At 34.0% G+C, this 24,198-nt stretch overlaps 1 protein-coding gene and 1 long non-coding RNA gene across 2 annotated transcripts in view; both read left to right on the plus strand.

The window, feature by feature from the left end:
- Positions 1-20,964, plus strand: part of LOC111416260 (Guanylyl cyclase at 32E) — a 153,239-nt gene extending 132,275 nt beyond the window's left edge. Inside the window, exons 13-22 of the mRNA XM_071196358.1 lie at positions 89-442; positions 510-630; positions 684-875; positions 11,333-11,648; positions 11,715-11,907; positions 19,680-19,854; positions 19,945-20,135; positions 20,187-20,301; positions 20,369-20,523; positions 20,605-20,964. Of these exons, the coding sequence (XP_071052459.1) occupies positions 89-442; positions 510-630; positions 684-875; positions 11,333-11,648; positions 11,715-11,907; positions 19,680-19,854; positions 19,945-20,135; positions 20,187-20,301; positions 20,369-20,523; positions 20,605-20,649 (1,857 nt within the window). The 3' untranslated portion in view covers positions 20,650-20,964. The remainder of the gene's footprint in view (positions 1-88; positions 443-509; positions 631-683; positions 876-11,332; positions 11,649-11,714; positions 11,908-19,679; positions 19,855-19,944; positions 20,136-20,186; positions 20,302-20,368; positions 20,524-20,604) is intronic.
- Positions 1,729-9,828, plus strand: LOC139429929 (uncharacterized). The gene is made up of 3 exons (XR_011640525.1): positions 1,729-1,909; positions 1,971-2,136; positions 2,206-9,828. It is a non-coding gene; the product is annotated as an uncharacterized lncRNA (long non-coding RNA).
- Positions 20,965-24,198: the final 3,234 nt, after the last annotated feature.

Here is a 24,198-nt window from a genome sequence, read left to right on the forward strand (position 1 = left end):
ATTAGTCTTGTTTCGGTGTTTTTATTTCAAAACTCGAATTATTTAGTCTAAAAATAACAAAAATAAATAAATAATTAAAATGTTTTAGATCCAAGTTTGCAGACATAGCGTTTTTCAAGCTGGAAGTTTAGCAGAAATTGTCGAAAATAATCCAAAAACGGCATACACTAAAATTGGTTTGTACAAAGGAAACATCGTAGCTATTAAAAAAATTTATAAGAAATCAGTTGATTTAACCCGATCGATTAGGAAGGAATTAAAACAGATTAGAGAAGTAACCCACGAAAATTTAATGCCATTTATCGGGGCTTCAGTAGAACATAGAAATATTGCGATTTTAACCACTTATTGTGCGAGAGGAAGTCTTGAAGACGTTTTATTGAATGATGATCTTCATTTAGACAATATGTTCGTTTCTTCTTTAGTTACAGATATTTTAAAGGTAAATTATTTGATATATAAAGATAAAATTAATATCAATATGTTCTTTTAATTATTTTTATTTACAGGGATTAATTTATTTACACGATAGTGAAATAATTAGCCATGGAAATCTTCGCTCAAGTAATTGTTTGATCGATAGCAGATGGGTTTTACAAATTACCGATTTTGGTTTACACGAATTTAAAGGTAAACTTTAAAATTCTATGATAATTATGTTAATTTTATTTTAAAATATGCAGCTGGTGAAGATTACCCCGATTTGCCATTAAAAGAGGAACGTAGAAATTTATACAAAGCACCTGAATTATTGAGAAATCCAGATCATCATCCTAGAGGAACCCAAAAAGGTGATGTTTACTCCTTCGGATTGGTTTTATACGAAATAATCGGACGAAATGGCCCTTGGGGGAACATTAATTTATCTTCATCTGGTAAATACACTTTTTTTCTAATATAGGTGTTTCAAAAGTAATGTTACAGTGAGGTTCACTTATTTACTTTTCTTTATATGTATATAATTAGTTCTTTTCTTTGTGGTGACTTAAACAAACTTATATGAATTTAGAGAGTATTATAACAATTAATAATACTATAATAACACTTCAAACATATAGCGTAATTTACTAAAAACAAACAAATCAGTGCCGAGATGCTATTCTAATAACTGAAGAGCTTTTGATTGAATAAACACAATTATGTGCGGTATCAAAGCTTATAAATGAACTCGAACCACCGTCAAGGAGGTATATGAAACTTGAGAGAATACAAAGGGTAGAGTACTTCAGTAATCAAAACAACAATATAGCACTCATTGCATACGGAGGGTAAGCTAATATCCCAGCGGGCTTGCATTATTATACTCTACAGTGCACGTCAAATGTAAACTCAAACAATCTCATATTTAAACGGATTGAAATATTGTATTATATACACATATTTAATTTCTTTATAATTATTTTAATTCTATTTTAAACAAACACCACATTTACATTATATTTACACATCTATAAAAAGTGACCTATTTGGCGAAGAAAACAGTGCGGATTATGATAGTAAACAATAACATCTTTGTACCAGTTTAAACGTGAGTACTCTCATCGCGATTTATCTCTTTTATAAATAAAATCGGTATTGGTACTCCCTATAAAGAATAAGGCCAAGGTCGAGCGTGTAAATAAATACGCAATCTCGGATTAAAGATCAGGGACAACTCCGAACGGTTTAATTTCTTTCTTTATTTCCGTCGGTTTAATATATCGAAAATATTAACCTTGCACAGTTTGCCCAAACTCATTCAGAAGTATCTCTAACAAGACTGAAAAGCAATTCTCTCGTTATGAACGCCGAATCCTCACAAAACAATAAAATCGATAGGCCAACTCTAGGGCACTTAACTATCCCAGACACTTGGAAAACTTGAAAAACTTGTAATAAGCAATCAAAATATACTTCAAAAGAAAACTGGGTAAGTATAACAGCTATTAATAAATTTCGTGTTGCTATTACGAACTTACATTCATCAACAGGACTTAATGATTGAAAAATGCATTTCAATCTCACGGTCATCCATATTTATCGTTATTCAACGTTGAACTAATGAACATGCCAAATAACAAAGATATTTACAAAGTTATCTTTTGAATAAGTTTGTTGTTATTGAACCAATGATACCAGACATTTGCCTATACGAAGGTATATACATAAATTAAGAATCTATTGTACCCTGATAGATAACGTTATCAAATTTCACAAACGTTTTAGCGCTGCCCTCTCGTGCTAGCTCAGCTGCAGCTTCATTACTAGCAACCTCGGAGTAACCTGGAACCCAGATCAGAAAATTCTTTAATCACAACTCAGTGTGTTTAAAGTTCTTTTACAGTCATTAAGCACCATTTTCACGGCTTGCGGCGCCTGGAAAGCGGCTTGACTCTCTGAGAAAATCGTACTGTCATGCACGGCCTTATCACACCTTTTGGGTTTTGGGCTTTTGTGGGCCCGAGGCGCTCTATATTTTTGGAAACAGAAGTAAACCCTCTTACAGATTCCCTGAACTTGTGGCCGCCAAGATATCGCCGAATCCATTACTACACCAAGATTTTTGACTGTATTAGAAAACGGAACAACGGTGTCGCCAAGCCTCAGTTGAAGGGTAGTTAAGGAATTAAATTGTGCCAGCAAGGGGCGAGTGCCAAATGCTATGGCTTGCGTTTTACCTGGATTCGGGTTAAGTCGATGACGTCTAGACCAGTCAAGCATGCTAGAGAGATTGTTCTTAAAATGCAACAGCGCATCTGGGAGTTTGTTAACAGTTGACGAAATATAAAGTTGAAGGTCATCTGCATACAAATGATAATTACACAAGATACCATCACTAACACTATTTATGAAAATTGAGAAGAGCAAAGGACTCGGCACACTGCCCTGAGGAACTCCACATTTGATGTTAACAGGAGAAGAGAGTATAGATTGCACGCGAACACGTAAAGACCGATAGGAAAGGTAGGACTGGAACCAAGATACACAAGAAGAGGTAAAACCAATAGCAGAAAGCCCAGTTAACAGGAGGGCATTGCTCACAGAATCAAAGGCCTTACTAAAATCAAGTAACACTAGCAAGGTAACACAACGGTTATCATACGCAGATTTATTATCATCGGTGATCTTAATCAGTGCTGTAGTAGTGCTGTGCCCTTCACGAAAACCAGACTGGAACTTGTTAATCAGATTAAACTCCTCAAGATATTTCTGAATCTGCAAATAAGCTAAACGTTCAATAGCTTTTAACAACGTAGATAGAATAGAAATGGGTCGAAAGTCACCAACATGGGACGGAGATTTAATTTTTGGGATATGTGTTAGGAGAGTAATAACTATATCCAGAATGGGTAAGAGGAATCTGAGTCCATTACCATTTGCTCCGACACTAGTGGACTTGGAGTAAGTTAAAGCATCCCGGACCTCAGCATTTGTAACCAAGCTGAATGAAAAGGAAAGCAAAGCGTTGATAGATGCAAGGATTTCATTAATAGTATTCTGCCTATTTATGTTACCAACCACCACAGTAGGATCCGCAAATATGTATATTATATTCCTATGCAATATCAAACCAGAACCGGGCCCCTGTAGGTGCAGAGCCCTGAGGCGCGCGCCTCAAGCGCCTACTGGTTAATCCAGCCCTGCTGTCATGTTCTTGACCCCTCTCTCAAGAAGGGTTTTAGCACCCATGTCAATAGCAAATACTTCAGCCTGGAATAAATCTGTAAATGGTATCCACTTTCTCTATATACAAATGCAAAGCAGATGGGCCAAGCAGATCATCCATTGCTAGAGTTGGCGTTGTGCTTATTGCACCAGAGATTGCCAATCCAGCTACTCGTTGAATTCGCGAAAGTTTACTGATAGCTGAGGTCTGTCGAACTTTCCTATACCAGACTTCGTATGTAATCATAGGCCTAACCACAGTCACATAGAGCCACTACAGTCTTTCAGGGGTAACATCCCAATTTTTTCCACAAAGACTACAACAGGTCCACAACTATAGTCTAGCTGTATGTAACTCCCTGTAAATGTCCATTCCATGAAAGGGTTTTATCTGGGATTACTCTCCTAGATATTTAACTTCCTTTGAGAAAGAAATTTCTTCACCTTGGATTTCTTCACATTGGGCGGATTAATCCATCCAACTTTCGTCTCCTGGTGAAAGGCACGATTGTCTTTTGCGGATTTATCGAGAGATTCTCCCCTTACACCAAACGCAAATGCTATCTAGGGTCACCTGGAGGATTTTAGATATCCTCGACAAACAAGTTCCTTTGACCATAACGACAATGTCATCAGCATACGCTTGTATTTCTCCACCTATAATAGGGACACTAGATATGTCAAGTGTGCTGGAGAGCAAAATCATCCTGCCAACTACAGAGGGTGTTTAGTTTACAAAGACCTTCAAAATATAACTTTTCTACGCTAAACATTGATGTCATGTCAAAACATCAGAAGCTCACATTACGAATAAAAGCTGTTTTCGACTTTGCAATTAGTGTGTACACCACACCCAATATCCCCCAGGAAAAACGTGCCGGAACTGTAGACTTAATAAAAAATAGTAGTAAGCATGAAAGACTTGATAAAGTATGCTTGGAAAATACACAGGCTACGTTGATTAATATTAACGATTAATATCCGAATAAATCTATAATTTACACTAAGTACAGTGATTTTATTAAATTGCTATTTTGGACAATAAGCTAAACATTCTTTCTACAGAGCAGCACATTGGCTCTTGGACAAAGTAATTGATCATATCGACCTCTATTATGAAAAAGATATCTACACTATTGCCAAATTAAAAATATTGTGGTTTTTACTCTGGGCATCACGTTGAAAAATCTCTTATTAGTACCGCCAACGGCAGCTCATTGTATAACTTTGTATTTAACAAAAGTGTTTTTAACTTAACTTAATAAAACAAAACAAATTTATTTAAAAATTTAATTACAATGGCAATTGTAAGGGCAATTTTATAATTACAATCTTGTGAAGTAATATAATATATAAATAATATATCTCATTCGGTACAAGAATGATTTTCAAAAAAAAACGAAATAATAAAAATACTAAAAATAAAACAAAATATAATAAAAGAAATTTAATTTAGTTTTTGAAAAAAAAGCCCGAACATATAGGCGGAGTTCAGGTCAACCCTGATCTTCACTCAACCTAACAGAAAGAACGACCGTAAAGAAAAGAAAAAAAAAAACAACAAAATAAAAGAAAAAAAGGATACCAATACCAATTGCAAGGAAATAATGAAAACCCATAGAAGAATGAGAGATAAAAGTTAAAGGCACACATAGACAGCTAGCTACACACAGAAGCCCTCCGTCACCCACCTATCACCCAACATTTCAATACTCTTTTAAATCGGTTCAGGGGCAGATCAAGAACAAAGAAAAATAATGAGGGCATGGTCGCACAGTAACAAGCCACGCGGCGACACAGATAAACAACGAAACAGAAACTTAAAATAAGGAAACGTTTGAACATTTTATATATAAAAAAAACGCGAATGGGCAGTACAGTGAAAATTATTAAAACAAATACCTAAGAAAAGTTTCTATTTTGATACGTTTAAAGAAAACAAGAAGATTTCAACTATTATTCTCAACGATTTGAAGGAGAATTACTATTAAAAATTGGAACACAGGCATTTAAAGTACTTGTTGATTGTTATAAAACAGACAATTGTAACGAGCAAATCATATAGAGAAATCGTACAAGTTTAAAAAAAATATTATGGAAAAACTACTTACCTACCATCAGAACGGGTTATTTTCGCAATGAGTTTTAGGAATGAAGATGAAACAATAACACAATACTTAATGAGACTACATAGACTGGCTGGACATTGTGAGTTTGTAAGTAGTTGAATAAAAACCGACCTGAACGGAACATTGAGGGATCAGTTGGTAATTGGAATAAATAATCAAACCTGGCAACAAAAACTAATCCGAACATATCCAGACAAAGCTAGACTATCCTTGTGAACATGTCATAGTCTCTGTGAAAAAAATTGGAGTCTTACCCCTGAAAGAACCCCCGAAAGACTGCACTGGCTGTGGTTAGACGTATGATCACATATGAAACAACAGTCTGGTACAGGAAAGTCCGACAGACTTCAGTTATCAGTAAACTCCACGAATTCAATAAGTAGCTGGATTGGCAATCTCTGGTGCGATAATCACAACACCAACTCTAGCAATGGATGTTCTGCTTGGCCTATCCCCTTTGCATTTACATATAGAGAAACTGGCTAGAATTACTATTTACAGATTTGAGAAATATGCTCAAAACTGTTCAGACATGTCCTACCAATGGGCTGCGGAAGACATTATGAGCACGGACATTGTGCTCAATGTACTGGTCGGAGCAGGAGTATACTGCCAGACACCTCGGATTAAGCAAGCTTACAACCTAGATACGTACTGTACTGTATTCCAGGCAGAAGTATTTGCTATTGACATGGGTGCTAAAATCCTTCTTGAGAGATAGTTGAAGAACATGACAACAAGTGGATCATACATACCGAGTTCAACACCATAAGCAAAGGTACAACACATTCAACAAGAAACATAACTGTCTCTTCTGTGGAAACCAAGAACACGAGAACAAGACAAACTGTCCTGCTGTAGAAAAAAAATGTCCAGCTGGTGGAAAACAACGCCATTTTGCTAAAGTATGTATCTCAACAGGTAAAATAAAAGACAAAAATAAACAGAAAACGAACACAAGGAGCGTGACAACGAAGGAAGACGATGAAAATTCGACTGACTCGGACAACCGATCATGTAATACAGCCACTATTTACAATATAACAAAATCAAAGGAGATCATGTTACAAGTAAAAATAAACAACATACAACAGGAAATGTTATACGATCCTGGAGCAGCACATTCCCTAATTGGATAAAAACTATGAAAGAAAATGGGTAAACCTAATTTAAATTTTACACAAAATCTGATCGCTTACCTTGATGTTAAAATAAAAACTTTAGGTTTTACAAAAGTGGTTGAAAAAATGATGGTTTAGATTTCGGTTTAGATTGGTGCCTGGCGTATCTGTAATGTGAAACATAACCCCGAAAAAGAATTAAAGCAACACCATAACCAATAACTTATGTTTAGAGAAAATTTTGAAGGAACATAAAATGCTGTTTGATGATAAGGTTGGAATGGTTAAAGGTCACATGGCACGAATATATATAAAAAAAATGTGGAACCAAACCCCGTACCCATAACTTTGCAGGAACTAGTAGCAACAGAACTGGATAGATTGGTAAAGGAGGATGTGTTGGAGAAGATTGATACGTCAACTACACCAATTGAATGGGCAACACTTATCGTCGTGGCAATAAAATCAAACGGAAACATCCGTATTTGTAGATATTTTCGAGTCACTATTAATCCGCACGTGCAAAAGGACGACTATCCTCTGCCAACCCTTAACTAAATTAAATGGTGGAGAACAATTTTCTCGGATTGACTTAAAAGATGTCTATCTTCAACTTCCAGTACACCTAAAGTCACGTGAATATGGAGTAATAGTACCGTCAAGGGTTGTTATGGATATAAAAGACTACCATTTGGAGTTTCATTCGCGCCGTCACTTTTCCAAAGAACATTGGATCAAATTTTATCGGGATTTGAAGAAGTAATATGTTACCTGGATGACATCTTAATCACAGCACTGGACATAAATAATCATATAAGAAGAATTAAAGAAGTTTTAAATCGACTTGAACAAGCTGGGTTAAAGACGCAGATATCAAAATGTTTATGGTTACATGATGAAATTACATTTTTAGGACACCGCATAGATAAAATTAGAATTCATCCAGTACAAGACCACATAAGAGGAACAACAGAAATGCCAATACCAACCAATACCACCGAACGTCGCTCATTTTTAAGATTGGTGACATACTATGGGAAATTTATAAAGAATTTACTATTTATTGATGTTTAATTTTAAACATCATTTGTGTACCATTATACCCACTGTTGAAGAAGTATATGAATTGGAATTGGACTGAGGAAGATACCAACATAGTGGAAAAGTTAAAGATCATTTTGACGTCAAAAACCACGTTGGTCCATTACAACCCTCATTTGTCATTTTATTTAAGCAGTGATGCTTCTCATAAAGGACAGGGGCAGTGCTATCACATAAGATGAATGATAATTCATTACGTCCAATCGCTTACGCTTCCAGTACATTTAATAACATGGAAAAGCGGTATTCTACAATAGACAAGGAGGCATTAGCAATCGTGTGTGACAAAATTTCATAAGTATTTGTATGGGGGACATTTCACATTGTTGACCGACCTGTTGATAAACCTCTAGAGAGAATTTTCAATCATCACCAAGAGACTCTATAATTTAAAACGTATAATACCTTTTATAAAAAACTACTGGCCAGACAAGAAAACATTATCACAGGATCTGATACCATACTATGAAAAACGGGAGGAGTTATCTTATGAAGAATTTGATATTATAGAAGGGAAGGATATGTATAACAAAACGCTACCAAAAAGCAATATTGGACATGCTGCACGAGGGACATCTTGGCACAACTGCAATCAAGGCAAAGAGGCAAATCAAGGGATGCCACTGTATTCATGGAATGCGCCACCGCTGCCATAGTTCCGACTACATCTTGATTTTGCGGACCTTTCGAAGGATTTATATGCATATACGAAATGGTTGTAAATAGTAAAGATGACAAAGACTACCACTTCGACAACTGTCAGCACTCTCCGCAAGATTTTTGCACGTTTTGGTCTGCCTAAGATCCTTATAACAGACAACGGACCCCATCCGAAGAGTTTGAGAATTTCTGCTCTCTCTAAGGAATAAAACATGTGAGGACAACTCCATACCATCCACAAACAAATGAATTGGCAGAAAGAATGGTGAGGACTTTCATAGAACGAATAAAAAGTATTGCTAAGAATGAAGAGTTAAATATCCGACTGCAGAAGTTTTTAATGTCTTTTCGAAACACGCCTAGACGGTTTGAATTGATGTTTGGCCGTAATACGAGAACCATGATCGATCCACTTAAACCGGATGTTCACCGAAAAATGAACCAGAAACAGCTCAGACAACAGAAAACATTTAACAAAAGAAATGCCAAAGAGAAAAACTTTGAAATAAATGAATCAATTTGGGTAAATAATCCAATATCTGACGGAGTCACTCCTGGACACATAACCAACAGAGCAGGACCATATTCATACGTACTTGACATAAATGGAACGAAAAAGCGAAAACATGATGATCAAATGACACATCGATTTTCAGAAGATAAGGATACACCAGCTGAAATGGGTAATGTTATAATCACTGAAGAATTAAGAATTCCAGAACCAGACATTGAAGACACGAAACCGACTCTCGAGCCAACTCGGAATCATACCCCGAAATAAGACATGAAAATCAGAAGAAATCTAACCAGGTAGAGATAACTAACTAGGTAGTATTACCAAGATTATGAGATGAGTTGATTCAAATTAGTGGTGTGTTTAGGATTTTATTTTAGTAGAGGGGAAAATGCAGTATTGCCAACTTAAACATATTGTGGTTCTTACTCTTGGCATCACGTTGAACAGTCTCTTATTAGTAACGTCAACGGCAGCTCATTGTATAACTTTGTATTTAACAAAGGTGTTTTTAACTTAACTTAATACACATTAAAAACAACAACAAGTGTTTTTAATTGATTCATTAAACTATACTACAATATCATTAAATTACGTTAAAATGAGCCTTTTATTTAAGTTATCGTTAATTAAAAATATCGTCCGCTAATCATCATCTCTTGAGCAGATTGCAGGATACTCTATCCAGAAAGAAATTAATACCAGATTACCAGTTCGGCTTTAAAACAGAAAATGGCATCGTGGAACAGATCCATAGGGTCGTCAGAATGCAAAAAAAATACTTTGGAGAATAAAAAGACGTGCATTGATACGTTCTTGGATGTTTCTTCGGAGTCCAGGATGTGAGAGATAGTTGCAATTCATTCGACGACAATGAAGAGGCAATCCGGAAAGATTGGCCAAATGGACCATGTTTGAAAAACCAAGTACAAAACAAGCTCCTGGAAGATCATCTAAGAGATTAATTTGAAATGAAACAAAGTCACAGCTTTGTTGTGATTTATTTTCATCTGAGTGTCGTGTTTCAACGTGTTCATTCTTTAATGTTTGATGTCGTGTCTGAAGACTTTTCTTTAAAGCGAAAAGATTATAGAACTTATTTCAATAAATAATTTCATCATAAAGGAACATGTACAAAGTCATTACGAATATCTAAAAGATGGCATGAAAGTTGCAGGTCAGGGTCGTAGAAGACCTAAAAGTAGAACAAACAACACGTCGTCCTATTAGAAAAGGAAGAAGAAGAAAGAACAAATGATAGAATACAGTTTCGTATTATTTTTGTTAACAGATTACAGTAATAAAGGAGCCAAACATTAAAATTAAGGACAATGCTTTCAGAACTTCACAGAATTAAGAAAAATACTTCCAAAAGTTTACAGAATTAAGCAACTATTCTAGGCGATTATAGAGTTAACCAAATATATTTAATAGTTGACAGAACAAAACACTTTCAGAAGCAAACAGAATTCAACAAACCAGGTCTAGTAGCTGCAGAATTTAGTTAAATATTTTCAGAAGGTGAAAAAATAAAACAAAATATTTCTAGACGTTGACGGAATAAAAAAAATTGCGAATGCTGATAAAATTAAGTAATATATTTTCAGAAGTTGACAAAATTAAGGATAACACTTCTAAAACTTAACAAAATTATGTGAAATATTTTCAATAGCCAACAACAGAATTACAGAACAACAACATTAAGAAAATATTTTCAGATGATGCTGATAAAATTAAACAAAATATTTTCAAAAATTAACAAATTTAAGGAAAACACTTCCAATATGTCTTACCTACTCAATAGAAAAATATATTTTCATTATGTTAAACTTTAGTACAATTCTACAAACTTTTGTAGAAGCTGGTATAATTATGCAAAATATTGTGAGATGTTAGCAGAATAAAACAAAATTTACTCTCAATAGATGAAAATGATATCTTATTCTTGATGTTTTATAGAGATTGATGAAGGTTTTTATGATAAAGCTTGTTTACACTTTTCGATTTCATGATTTCGTCTCATTTTAGCATTATTTTCTATGAGTTATTCTGTATAACACATTCATTACCTGTTTTTCGTACCACTATTGAAACACCCTATTTATTATTTTATTATCATCGTAATTATTAAACATCTTAAATAATTTAAATTTATTTTAAAGAAATTATTGAAGAAGTGAAAAAGATTCAACCGGAACCATTTAGACCCGATCTAGAATGTTTAGGAGCTGCGGATTACATCACGAAATGCATAAAATCCTGTTGGCACGAAGAATCCGATCAACGTCCCGATATCCGATTTGTTCGTGTCCTATTAAAACAGATGCAAGCTGGTTTAAAACCGAACATTTTTGATAATATGCTGGCTATTATGGAAAAGTATGCATATAATTTAGAAGGCTTGGTTCAGGAAAGGACCAACCAATTGACTGAAGAAAAGAAGAAGACTGATGCTTTATTATACAGAATGTTACCGAAGTAAAAAGAAATTTATGATTTTTTTAAATTTTATGAAATAAACTGATTTTTTATATGTATTTTTAGGTCCGTAGCTGAGTCATTAAAACGAGGTGATCGAGTTGAAGCGGAGAGTTTTGATTCGGTTACCATTTATTTTAGCGATATTGTTGGTTTTACTGAATTATCAGCGAGCAGCACTCCGTTACAAGTTATTGATCTTCTCAATGATTTATATACATTATTTGATTCAATTATTTCTCATTATGATGTTTATAAGGTATTTATTGAATTATTATTATTATTAGATGTAGGAAAAATTTTCAAAACGAGTATATACACAAATATTATAACCGTAATAGGAGGAAATCCTAATCAATGCAAAAAGTCGACTACTTCTAATTTTTCAATTTTCTTTGATTTCTTCTTAACCTATTAAATATATGCTTTCGCTCGCCTTTCTTTCTAATTTTATTTTCATTTGTAAAATGTATTAAATGCCTTCCGTCCTAGACTTGAATTGTCATCATTTCAATTATCTACTGATGTAACGCGAAATCCTGGATATTTACTTATGAAAACAGTTTAACAGTCTTATTAATTATACATAATCTTACAATAATGATTAGCGATTTATTCAACACTTGTTGACACTTGACGGCAATGTACAACAACTTCCCAAAGCATGATATTAAAATAATCATAGGGAATATGAACGCAACGATCAGCAAGAAAGAAATTTACAGATCAACTACTGGGGAATGTAGTCTCCACGAACATAACAATGACAACTGGACACGTCTTATAGAAAGCACCGCAGTATTAAGGATGTCAATGGTAAGCGCCTATGTCTTCCGCGGATAATGTAACCAAATTGACCATGTTCTAATATACGTAAGATATTATGGATGAGATCTTATATCGATTCCGACCACTACTTAGTGGGCGCCAAAATAAGAGCTCAAATATCTAATGTGAAGAATGAAAGTAACGGTAAGATAATGAGATACAACGTAAAGGCACTGGAACAGCAAGACATAAAAGAAACATTTGCACAATTTGTCATACAAGAGCTGGAAGGATACTGGAAGCAGTATGAAGATGTGCTTCGCAGAACGGCCAACGATATAGTGGTTTGAGGAGGAGTGTTGGCGGGTATATATAATAAATATACAACAATACAATACTAGGAGTGCACTTGCAGAATACAGGGAAGTAAGGCAAACGGAAGAAAGAAGAAGGTGAATCAACATAACGGGGTATTAGAGGAAATGAATGAGCTATACCACGAGCTTGACACAGGAAAATACTACCAGCAAGTAAAAAAAAAGAAAATAGCAATTTATACCCAGCTTAAAGGCATGTAAAAACAAACAATGAAAATATATTTAATAATAAGGACGAAATATGTAAGAGATGGGCAAACCCACTACGAAGAACTCTTAATAGGGCCAGAAGAAGAGATAAGGTTGACCCGTATCAATACCGACTCGAGGGAAAATTGTTAACACAATCCCCTCGCAAACAAAAGTAGCGAGGGACTCAGAAAAATGCTAGTACAACACTTGGAGGACCTTATAAGATAAATTTGGTCACAACCAGAAATAATTTGCGAATGGAATGTACTTAGGTATTATAAGTCCACTGTACAAAAGGGGAGTCCTGGTGTTCAAAGTTATTCAAAGATACTATATTTTTATAGTTATGAATAGATGTGAATAGAAACAGGTCCGAGGACAGACTGACAAGAAAGGTGTAAAACTGTAAAAGAGCGCAGGTCAAGAAATGTATTGAACAGAGAGAAAAATGATAGCATGGAGAAGGACCTTACATCTCGTTCATATACACTCAGTTCCAAAAAAAAGTGACGCATTTGATTTTTGACCTAATTTTAATATCTTATATTTTTTAAACCAGTGGGCCGATTTTTATTATTTTTTTATTTCTTGGTAGCCAATTCCTTTGTCTTTCAAAAAAAATTAAAAAGGCGGAAATTTTTTCAATGGCTCCTGGATGGTAGTGGTAAAACTGGAACCATGTTTTTTTCCTAATTTTTGACTCACCCTGTGTATTAATCAAGTAATGGTATAGAAAGTGCTTACACCCTATATGAAAGACGCGTCTTTTATGAGCATTTTCTTTTTTTATTCATTAATTTATCATTAAAATTGTCCGAATTGAAGCTTTGTTGAAACCTTACGTTTATCCCACAGATTTAAGAAGTATGATCACATTGTCAAACAATTGACGTTGCCATAGCAATTAATTTGTCATTGTGTCATTAATTAGCTACAAAAAAGTTTTGTAGTGATTAAAATTACATGAAATGCCTCAAATAAATCCAGAACAAGTAGCAAGATTAGTTTCCTTTAGTGAACGATGGGCGTGGTAAACGTTACGCCGCTCGTGCAGTGGGAGTCCATGAAGCAACTGCTCGTAGAGCAATCCGCAAGTACGAACAAACAGGAAACACTGCTCGGAAGGTGGGTTCTGGTCTCCCTAGAAAAACGTCTCCAAGAGATGATCGTTTCTTGAGATTGCGGATTTTACGGAATCGATCAAACACTGCGGTAAATGTTCAGCAAGATCTTCGCCAAATTCGTGGTGTTGCAATAAGTAAGCAGACGGTATGTAGACGTCTAAAAGAAGTTAATTTAAAAGCTAGGAGACCTGCAAAAGGTCCTAAATTATTGCCCGAACATCGTGCTGCTAGAAGAAATTTTGTTCAAAATTATGGAGAATGGAATATTCCTGAATGGTCGAATGTCTTGTTTACGGACGAGTCAAGGTTTTGCCTTAACATGGTGGATGGAAGAAAAAGAGTGTGGAGAAGGACTGGTGAAAGGTTTAATCAGAATTTAAAAACAGAACGCGAAAGTTTTAATGGTGGGTCGGTTATGGTGTGGGGAGGGATGTCAATGAATGGAAAGACACCCCTTCATGTTTTTCCGGCGAGGCGGTTGATGACGGCCCAAATTTACATTGACATTATACAACAGTATAGCTTACCTCATGCAGAGTTAGTGGGCAATAATTTTATATTGATGCAGGATAATGCCCGACCACACACCACAGTAATAGTGCGAAACTTCTTAGAAGCTTCGGGTATCAGCACATTACAGTGGCCTGCGAGAAGCCCCGATATGAACCCTATCGAACATTTGTGGGATGAATTAGGGAGAAGGGTACGTTCTCGCGAGAGGCCTCAGGAATGCCTCGCAGAAATAGCAGATGCGTTAGTGGAAGAATGGGATCGTATACCAATGGAAACGATAAGAAACCTGATTTCCAGTATGCCGCTTAGATTAGAAACTCTTAGAGTTGCTAGGGGAGGCAATACACGGTATTAAGCAGTTATCCCAGTTTATAATTTAGTGTTTAATAAAACTTTTTTAAAAATTCGTATCAGTTTATTTCACTAGAAAACTGTTTTTCCATAAATTCAGAAAGTTGGCAATATGCAACGTTTCAACAAAAAAGCTTCAATTCGGACAATTTTAGAGATAAATTAATGAATAAAAAAACAAAATGCTCATAAAAGAAACGTCTTTCATATAGGGTGTAAGCACTTTTTATACCATTACTTGATTAATACACAGGGTGAGTCAAAAATTAGGAAAAAAACATGGTTCCAGTTTTTCCACTACCATCCAGGAGTCATTGAAAAAATTTCCACCTTTTTAATTTTTTTTTTTTTGAAAGACAAAGGAATTGGCTACCAAAAAATAAAAAAATAATAAAAATCGGCCCACTGGTTTAAAAAATATAAGATATTAAAATTAGGTCAAAAATTATTAAAGTTCCAAACCCGTTTAAAACTAATAACCTACAACTAGAGAGGAGGCTAATAAGGAAGAAGCTTCGAGAACTTTACAAGAAACAATCAAAAATTGACATGATTCTTAAATTCTTACATAGTTCTTAGTAGTGAACTCTTCTCCAAATGTCTTTGACGTTGACGAAATTGATAACATTAACTTCGCACCCCGTTTCACTAATCTAAGCACCTTTAATGCGGACCAACATTTTGAACACAGGTCATAAAATTTCTATCCTTTTAAAGGTTAGACCCGTTGAAGCCGCTATCGAAATGAAATCTCAACTAATGTGTCACCCGAATCTTAAATAAATTTTCTATAATAACTACAACTTGATAAAGTATGTAAATTCTAATTCGAACAAATACGTTCCCCGATTAAAATATAAAATACAACAAAATAATTAGGGCGTAATTCTGGGAGATAAAAACGTCGGGCTCTTGTATCGAATAAGACTATATACATTTTTACACTAACCTTTTTTTTATTTTTACTTTACACTTACATTTTTTAAGGAAAATAAAATTTATCTAATTCCATTATGAAAATTACATTTTATATGTCTTTCTGACGTTATGTAACGTCACTTTTTTATAACTAGTGATGTAATGAAATCATTTATTACGTAATTTACAAAACTTGCTCGCTTCGTTCGCTCGTTTTGGCAAATATTACATTCGTCAAACAAAATTAGTCTTTTCATAACTGGTTACGTAAATAACTATTCCAGAATTAAGTACAACCCTACTTAAAAATACAACACTAATTTAAAAAACTTCATAAAGAATTACCTAGAGAACCCTTTAACGTTAATATAACTAACACCACTGTTATAAATCCACTAACACCTACTATGAAAAGTTTAGAAAAATTACATAAAATTAATAAAAGTATTAGACTAATAATCGGCAACAACAACACACTTATATTATTCGACATTACCAATCTGGATCCCAACGCACCTGTCAGGGAATCTATCGTTTTAGTTAGACAATTTCTCATTAATAATCATTATAAACTAAATTTGAAACGTCACAACATTACCGCCTCATCACAGTTGTTTGAGATTATTTGGGAACAGAATTTCTTTATCTTTGATAATAATTTTTACCAAATGGAAGACGAACTACCGATGCGTTCCATTTTCGGCAATCTCTCAGATATCTATGTTAACTGTTATAAGGTTAAAATATTCTACTAAAAATCTTTTTAACACAAACATCAAATTTGAAATTTGGAAATAACAATAAAAGTTTCAGTCCTCACAAACATTCTTAACAGTTAGTGTTATTTAAAATTTACAACAGAAATAGAAAAATCAAAATTGTTGCTAAAATTCATGGACGAATCTAGAGAAATGGAATAAAAATATTATTATAATACTGTAAGAGTCAGTTAAAAATTTATAATAATTTAAAAAGTTTCCCGCTTTTTTCACTAAACATCTGCTTTTACATCTTTTTTACATTTTTACTTTTCCTTTCTTTACCTTTCTTGTTTGTCTGTCCTCCGACCTGTTTGTATTCACGTCCATTTGTACCTAAGTATTTTTAATACTTTTTAATAACTTTTAACTTATTTATTTTGTCTATCTCCACCGGTTTTAATTATCTGTGTATATTTTAATTTTTGTAAATGTATTTTTTATTTAACTACTTTTTTACAATTTTTTACGGTTCTGACTGTATGGTGTATAATACATCGTCTATGTTCAAGTTAGTGTTATAATTGACAATATTTATTAAGAATTATTAATAAAAATGGTTTCAAATTCGTTTCGGAATTTTTTCCCTACAATTCTGACGTGCAATTTACAAGTTGTAGTTCCTCCTTTTTTGTATATGGACACAATGGTATTTATCTCACATTCTTTTAATAATTCCTTAACAATTTTATTATAATAATATTCATTTTTATTTTCTTTTCACCTGGGTAATTCAATCAAACAAATTTTGCACTTAAAGGTGAAATGTGAATTGACGAACTCCTGAGGATGCTCCGAAAGGAGCGAAACCGGTAGAGTAATAATAAACACATTTCACCTTTAAGAGCAAAATTTATTTGATTGAATTTTATTATAGGTTTCTTCTCCTTTCTGAAATATTTCTGGTATAATGCTATCTCTAACAGCTTTTCTGTTTTGTGTTAATTTTAGGCCCCATTTCGTTCCTTCTTCAGTAACGTCATTCATGTCGTTCACTTCACTCTCCACCCTTTGTTTATACCATAGTCTTTTTCCGTTTGGAAATTAATTTTGCAGTTCTGCAAAACATTGAACACTATTTTGGCCATTTTCAACTGCCCTCATGAATATTTTATGTTCTAAATCTGTTTTTGACTTTCGATACAGACAATATACTGACTTCCATCAAAATCAACATTCAACATTTTTCTCAATTGACTGATTTTGAACGTGGCCGTATTATTGGCATGAGAGAAGACGGACTTTCGCTAAGAGAAACTAAGGATCTGGACGTCCCCGCAGGACTACAGATCGCGAAGAATGTCGCTTAAGACTTTTGGCCACAAGAGACAGATTTTCAACAACTCGATCGATTTTATATGATTGGCTGAGAAGTGTAGGACCCAGAACGTCAATATCATCTGTTTATCGCCGTATAAGGTCTTATGGGCTGCGTTCATATTGTCCATTTTTATGCCTTCCTCTTACATCACTTCACCGTCTACGCAGGCTAGAATGGAGCAACGCAAGAACGAATTGAGCGCAAGAATGGCATCAAATTGTGTTTAGTGGCGAGTCCCGATTTCGCTTGTGGGCCCACGATGGTCGTAGATGGGTTAGACGGATGCATGGAGAACGTAAAAATCCAACATTTTTTTGTGGAATGCAACACAGCCCTCGCACGAGGAATGATGATATGGGTGCAATATGTTACGGTGGCAGGTCACCCTTGGTCTTCATTGATGACAACTTAAACGCCACTCGTTATATTGCCAGTGTGCTAGAACTTGTTGCGCTTCCATATCTTCAGGAGCTGGAAAATCCCATTTTCCAACAGGACAATGCGCGCCCTCATACGGCAAGGGCTACAACACGTTTTTTGGAAGAAGCTAACATTGCCGTCCTCCCATGGCCTGCTCGGTCACCTGATTTGTAGCCCATTGAGTAATTTACCACACCCTCCAGATAACTTACACGATCTCCGGCTACAGATTCAAGAAGCTTGGGTTGATATACCACAGGCAGCTATAGATCTCTTGATTGATAGCATGCCACGTCGTCTGAATGAGTGCATTACAAATCGTGGCGGAGCAACTCATTATTGAAAAAAAACTTTTTACATTTTGTTCTTTTGTTTTCAAATTTTAATCGTTTCTTTGTTCTAATGAACAATATTTGACGAACATTTCAATAAAATCGTTCAATAAATAAATCTAAACCTAAATCTAGGTGTTGCAATTTTTATGGAAGTCAGTATAGTACTCTCATATTATTGGTCTGTGTTCTTCTGTATATTGTTGGTTCTTTTCTTAGTTAAAATGGATAAAATAAAAGAGGAAGTAACATCTTTTAATATTAGATATGCGATAGGCACCATGAGAGCATAGTGTGTTATGTAGATGAGGTAGCAATATTGCAGAAACTGAAGATCTACAACGAAAACTTCTTTCAAATAAGCCACACATTTAACATGGCTATTTCCGTTGATAAAACCAAGTCCATGACTACTGCCAAAGATCCGGTCAAATGTAAATTCGTTATCGATGATAAGTCAATTGAACAAGTCATACAATTTAACTGTTTAGGCTCACACTTATCTAACGCCCATAATCTAGTGAAAGACTTACGGAATCAAATTAACAAAGCATCCGCAATATTAGGATACTTAAGACATATGTTACATATGGTACATATGTGAAGACATTGAGATCAATAGTGGGAAAAACAAGAATGGACAGAGTGAGCAACTCGGATATTAGAGATCAATGCAATATTCCAGACATAGTGACATGGGGAAGATAACGGAAGAGCCCCGCATTTGTACTGCACAATGGAAATTGAACCATAGTCTTTACTTGGCTACCCTTTATTACTTGAACTTATTGCTCTGCTATAATTATTCTTAGCCATTACGATATATCAAGAAATTAGAAATACTCGATCTTTTGTAATGAACTCCGTTTCATTATATTCCACTTTGTTTATATATATGTATACACTTATAGCAATTAAGATGATATCTGTTCTTGTTGGAATTTTAAAATATCATAGGTAGAGACTATTGGAGATGCTTATATGGTAGTTAGTGGATTACCCATTCGAAATGGTAATAGACATGCAGGAGAAATAGCTTCTATGGCTTTACATTTACTTAGTAAAATCAAAAAATTTGAAATTAAGCATAAACCAGGAGAATTGTTGCAGTTAAGAATTGGTATTCATTCCGGTAAAGTATTAAAATTAATTATTTCATTCATAATTCCTTTAAACTCGAAATTGTAGAGCAAGAAATTCGCTTATTTTAATATGTTTTAAGGTAAATGCGTTGCTGGAGTTGTCGGATTAAAAATGCCAAGATATTGTTTATTTGGTGATACCGTTAACACAGCCTCACGAATGGAAAGTAATGGCCAAGCTTTTCGAATACACATATCCTTCGCGACTTTTCTACTTTTACATAGTTTAGGTGGTTATAAATGCGAAGAAAGAGGCATTATACCCATAAAAGTATGAAAATTACCTAAAACAAATATTTATTTTTTCATAATAATTTTTTAGGGTAAAGGAGAAATGAAAACTTACTGGTTGACAGGAGAAGATCCCAGTCAACGTTTAGCAAGGATTCAAAGCGACCTTCAAGGATCGTCATTATTTAGCAGTTTCAGCTCAGATAGTAAAATATCCCAATAAACAAGTTTTCTTTTAATCTACTTATTTTTTGGTTTTATTTTTGTTGCCAGTGTTAAGCGAAACTCCGGATTTACTTCGAGGACCTGGTGTTAACTTGGCAACAATGGAAATTAAGGAACATCCCCCGAGTGCTTCACAATCTGAATGCCCTCTTTTGCAACTACACGAAAGGGCTCGTCAAGCTTATTCGATGACTTTCAACCAGGTAAGTTTGTAGCATTACAATCGATAACGACGTCATCTTAAGTGCACTAAAAGGTTGTTTATTTGTGTGTATTGGTTTAAGATGGCGTATTGGACTAATTCTTCCGCGCAACGAAATTCCACATAAATGTACAAACCTAAATAGGAAGATTTTAACTTCTCGCCGAGGGAATCTTAGCTTGCGTCATACGAAACGAACTTGTTGATATAGGCGCCCGTGGGAATACGATAGAAAGGGAAGGAATAGATTATTAGATACGTGATGGGTCAAAATGTCTTATTTACAACTTGCAGACTCGACTTATCTAGGGTATTTATAGATATATGACGAGTTCGGAAAAGTAATTTGTGTATAATTATTGGAAAATGTAATTATTTCATCAACTTTAAGATGTGTAAAGTATTTCTTAAATTTTCCATTAATAAAGATTTAATAATTAATTTAGAAAAATGTACCTTTATTCATTGCACCATAATCAATTAACTTCTTAATTTTACTATAATGTTGCCAAATATTTCAATTGACCTGAAAAATATGTGATGGTCAGAAAAACTGAATTTTCAGAACAAATTTATTATACAAAAAATAATAAGATACTTTTATATATTATATTAAATAATTATTAAACGTTTTATAAACAAACCTTACAGTCTCTATATAAGTGAATTGTATCATAGGAAACTACGTTTGTGTTAATGTAAATAGTCCATGTATGTTCGGTTACTGGTGTATCTCGTCATATTTGTTCCTGTTTATTTCATTCAATAAAGGTAAGTACCCTAAGTGTATATTTCGTAGAATTTGCTAACGTGTTTGTTAGCAAATTATGGGGGTTGAGTTTAAAATTTCTTGAGATAGACTAAATATACAGTTGAACGATAGTTTGCTATTGTTATTCTCCGGAAAACCGAACACAAGAAACGAAAAACAAAGATTACAACAATAAAGTTAATCAGACATAGCAGCAACGTCTAATATACCAACCGACAAAGTACAACTCAACCGAAAGAAAACGCGAACTGAGGAACCTGTGGAATGAGGCGACAGACACTAAATATGCTAACCCTTTCATATCTGAAAAAGTTGGGGGAACGCTAAGGGAAATCACGCCAGGACTCCAGGGTATCAACCCAGAATTCCTAATAAATTTTACCTCCCTACACTATCTACAAGGCAAAACATCTTTACACTACCTGGACCGAAGGTGGAATCAAAAGATACGGATATAATAGAAATAGCAGCGGCTGGTTTGATTTAGTAATGTTTGAGGACTAGTTTCTTAACGTCCGGCTGCCGTATGTACGGAAACTCGATGGACTCAAAGCAGTAATATGCGATAATCTTACAAGCCATTTATCCGAGTGCGGGAAGTTAGCACCCCATTTTTTGATTGTTAAATTTTTTATTGTTGTTCTAGATTGTTCTAGAGTTGTTCTATATTGTTCCAAAGCGACAAATCGAAAAAATAAGAACCCCGCGAGAAAACCGAAAAAACGGGTTTTTTGGCTAGCCCCCATTTTAGGAAAAATCAAATTTTCTTTGTTGTTCTAGGTTGTTCTAGTTGTTCTAGAAAATCAAAATTATGGGATACAGCATTACGAAGTTATAACTAAAAATAGGTTTGGCCGCCGAAATGTCTAGTTGATTGCTGTGACCATAGTTTTTCTATTATCAATTCCATATTACAAATATATACTTATTATAGCTAACGCAATTTGGAACAGCTATTATTTTCACTAGAACAACTCTCTAAAGGGCACTTTATTTTTTAAAAATTAAAATTTTTGAAAGTTTCAGTTAGTAATTCTTTCATAAGTTCATAAGTAAGTTTCATTAATATCTATTTTAATAAAAAATAAAAAATATATTGTTCAAAATACTTGCGGATTCGACAGTATATTTCATAGTTTAGCATTTGCCCGTACACACCATTTAGAAATCATGTTGAGAATGTTTGCACAGATTGCTTTAGTTTCCTAAAATTATTTTTAAAAACCGGTTCCAATAAAGCAACATATAAAAAAAGAGCTGAACTATTAACAGGAATAAATTGCTTTGGAAGCCAGAATATTGCTGGCGTGATAATAGTGAATGCTATTTCAAATATTGCGTTTCTTTGCACACAACTATTTAAAGAAGAATTTAGTTATTGTAGGACTAAAAACTGCAATAATTGTTTAAACGTTACTTTCCATAAAAACATAATTTTACCAATCGACATTGACATCGTAACAATATTTGGCTATGCAGAGCTAAAGCAAGTAATAGAAAACTACATGCAAACTCTAAGCAACAATTGCAAAAAAATGTGGACTGTTTATAGAAACAACGAATGGAGAGAACAATAAAACAAAGTTGAGTGATTACGCACGCAATTTGTAACTCCTCAATAAATTCTATATCCCCGCAGGTATCAACAGTTACGAAAGTACTCAATCTTTGAATGATGTAGGACACTACCTGGCATTTGTGCCCCACAATGCCAATTGGATATTATTTAATGACTTACGAAAAAAATCCGTACAAGTTGAAGAAGCTACTGAAATAAATGCACAAATGTGCATATATGTTTATAAATGAGCAAAGTGATGTAACCGTATTATTCCATGATATTAGTTTATTTAGTTATAGTTTACCTTAGAATAACTTATTGTACTTATATAATAATAGTGATCGTATAGTTTTTGCTTTATTTGTTAGTTTAGTTTATTTATTAATTTATTACTTAGTTTATACAAAATAAAGACACTTTAAATCGCATCTTTTGTTTTACTATTATAAGTTTAAAGAGAAAGGTGAAACTTGCGATTTTTAGATAATTATGATGGTCAGATTATTCTATATTTTTTTAGTTTTTTAAAACTAATATTATATTAAAGGTTGGGTTCACTGATTCAACAAAACCTGTCCGATATCACAACAACTCAACTTTAAGGTTTTTCTAGTGAAAATAACAGCTCTTCTCAATTGTTTTAATTGTTGTAAGTACTAATTTTTAATATATAACTTTAAAAGAACTAAAGCCGCAGTGATTAAATAAACTTTTTAAGTACCTAGAACAACAAGAACAATTTAGAGCAACAAAAAATATGTGATTTTGCAAAATTAATGTCCGTGTTAAACGTAAAACACATCTAGAACAATTTGAATCGGCAAAGTTTGAGTTATTTTAGATTGTTCTATGTTTTTTAATTCTTATTGTGTAATATAAAATCGCTGACACAAGAATTACTGACTGAAACTTCGAAAAACTTTAATTTTCAAAGAGTAAAGTGCCCTTTAGAGAGTTGTTCTAGTGAAAATAATAGCTGTTCCAGATTGCGTTAGCTATAATGAGTATATATTTGTAATATGGAATTGATAATAGAAGAACTATGGTCACAGCAATCAACTAGACATTTTGGCAGCCAAACATATTTTTAGTTATAACTTCGTAATGCTGTATCCCATAATTTTGATTTTCTAGAACAATAACTAGAACAACTAGAACAACCCAGAACAACAAAGAAAATTTGATTTTTCCAAAAATTATCACGCGGAGTTTTTATTTTTTCGATTTGCCGCTTTGGAACAATGTAGAACAACTCTAGAACAATCTAAAACAACAATAAAAAATTTAAAAATCAAAAAATGGGGGGCTAACTTCCCGCACTCCATTTATCCTTGAATGTTTTG

The sequence above is a fragment of the Onthophagus taurus genome, chromosome 6 (assembly GCF_036711975.1).
Source record: "Onthophagus taurus isolate NC chromosome 6, IU_Otau_3.0, whole genome shotgun sequence".
Lineage (NCBI taxonomy): Eukaryota > Metazoa > Arthropoda > Insecta > Coleoptera > Scarabaeidae > Onthophagus > Onthophagus taurus.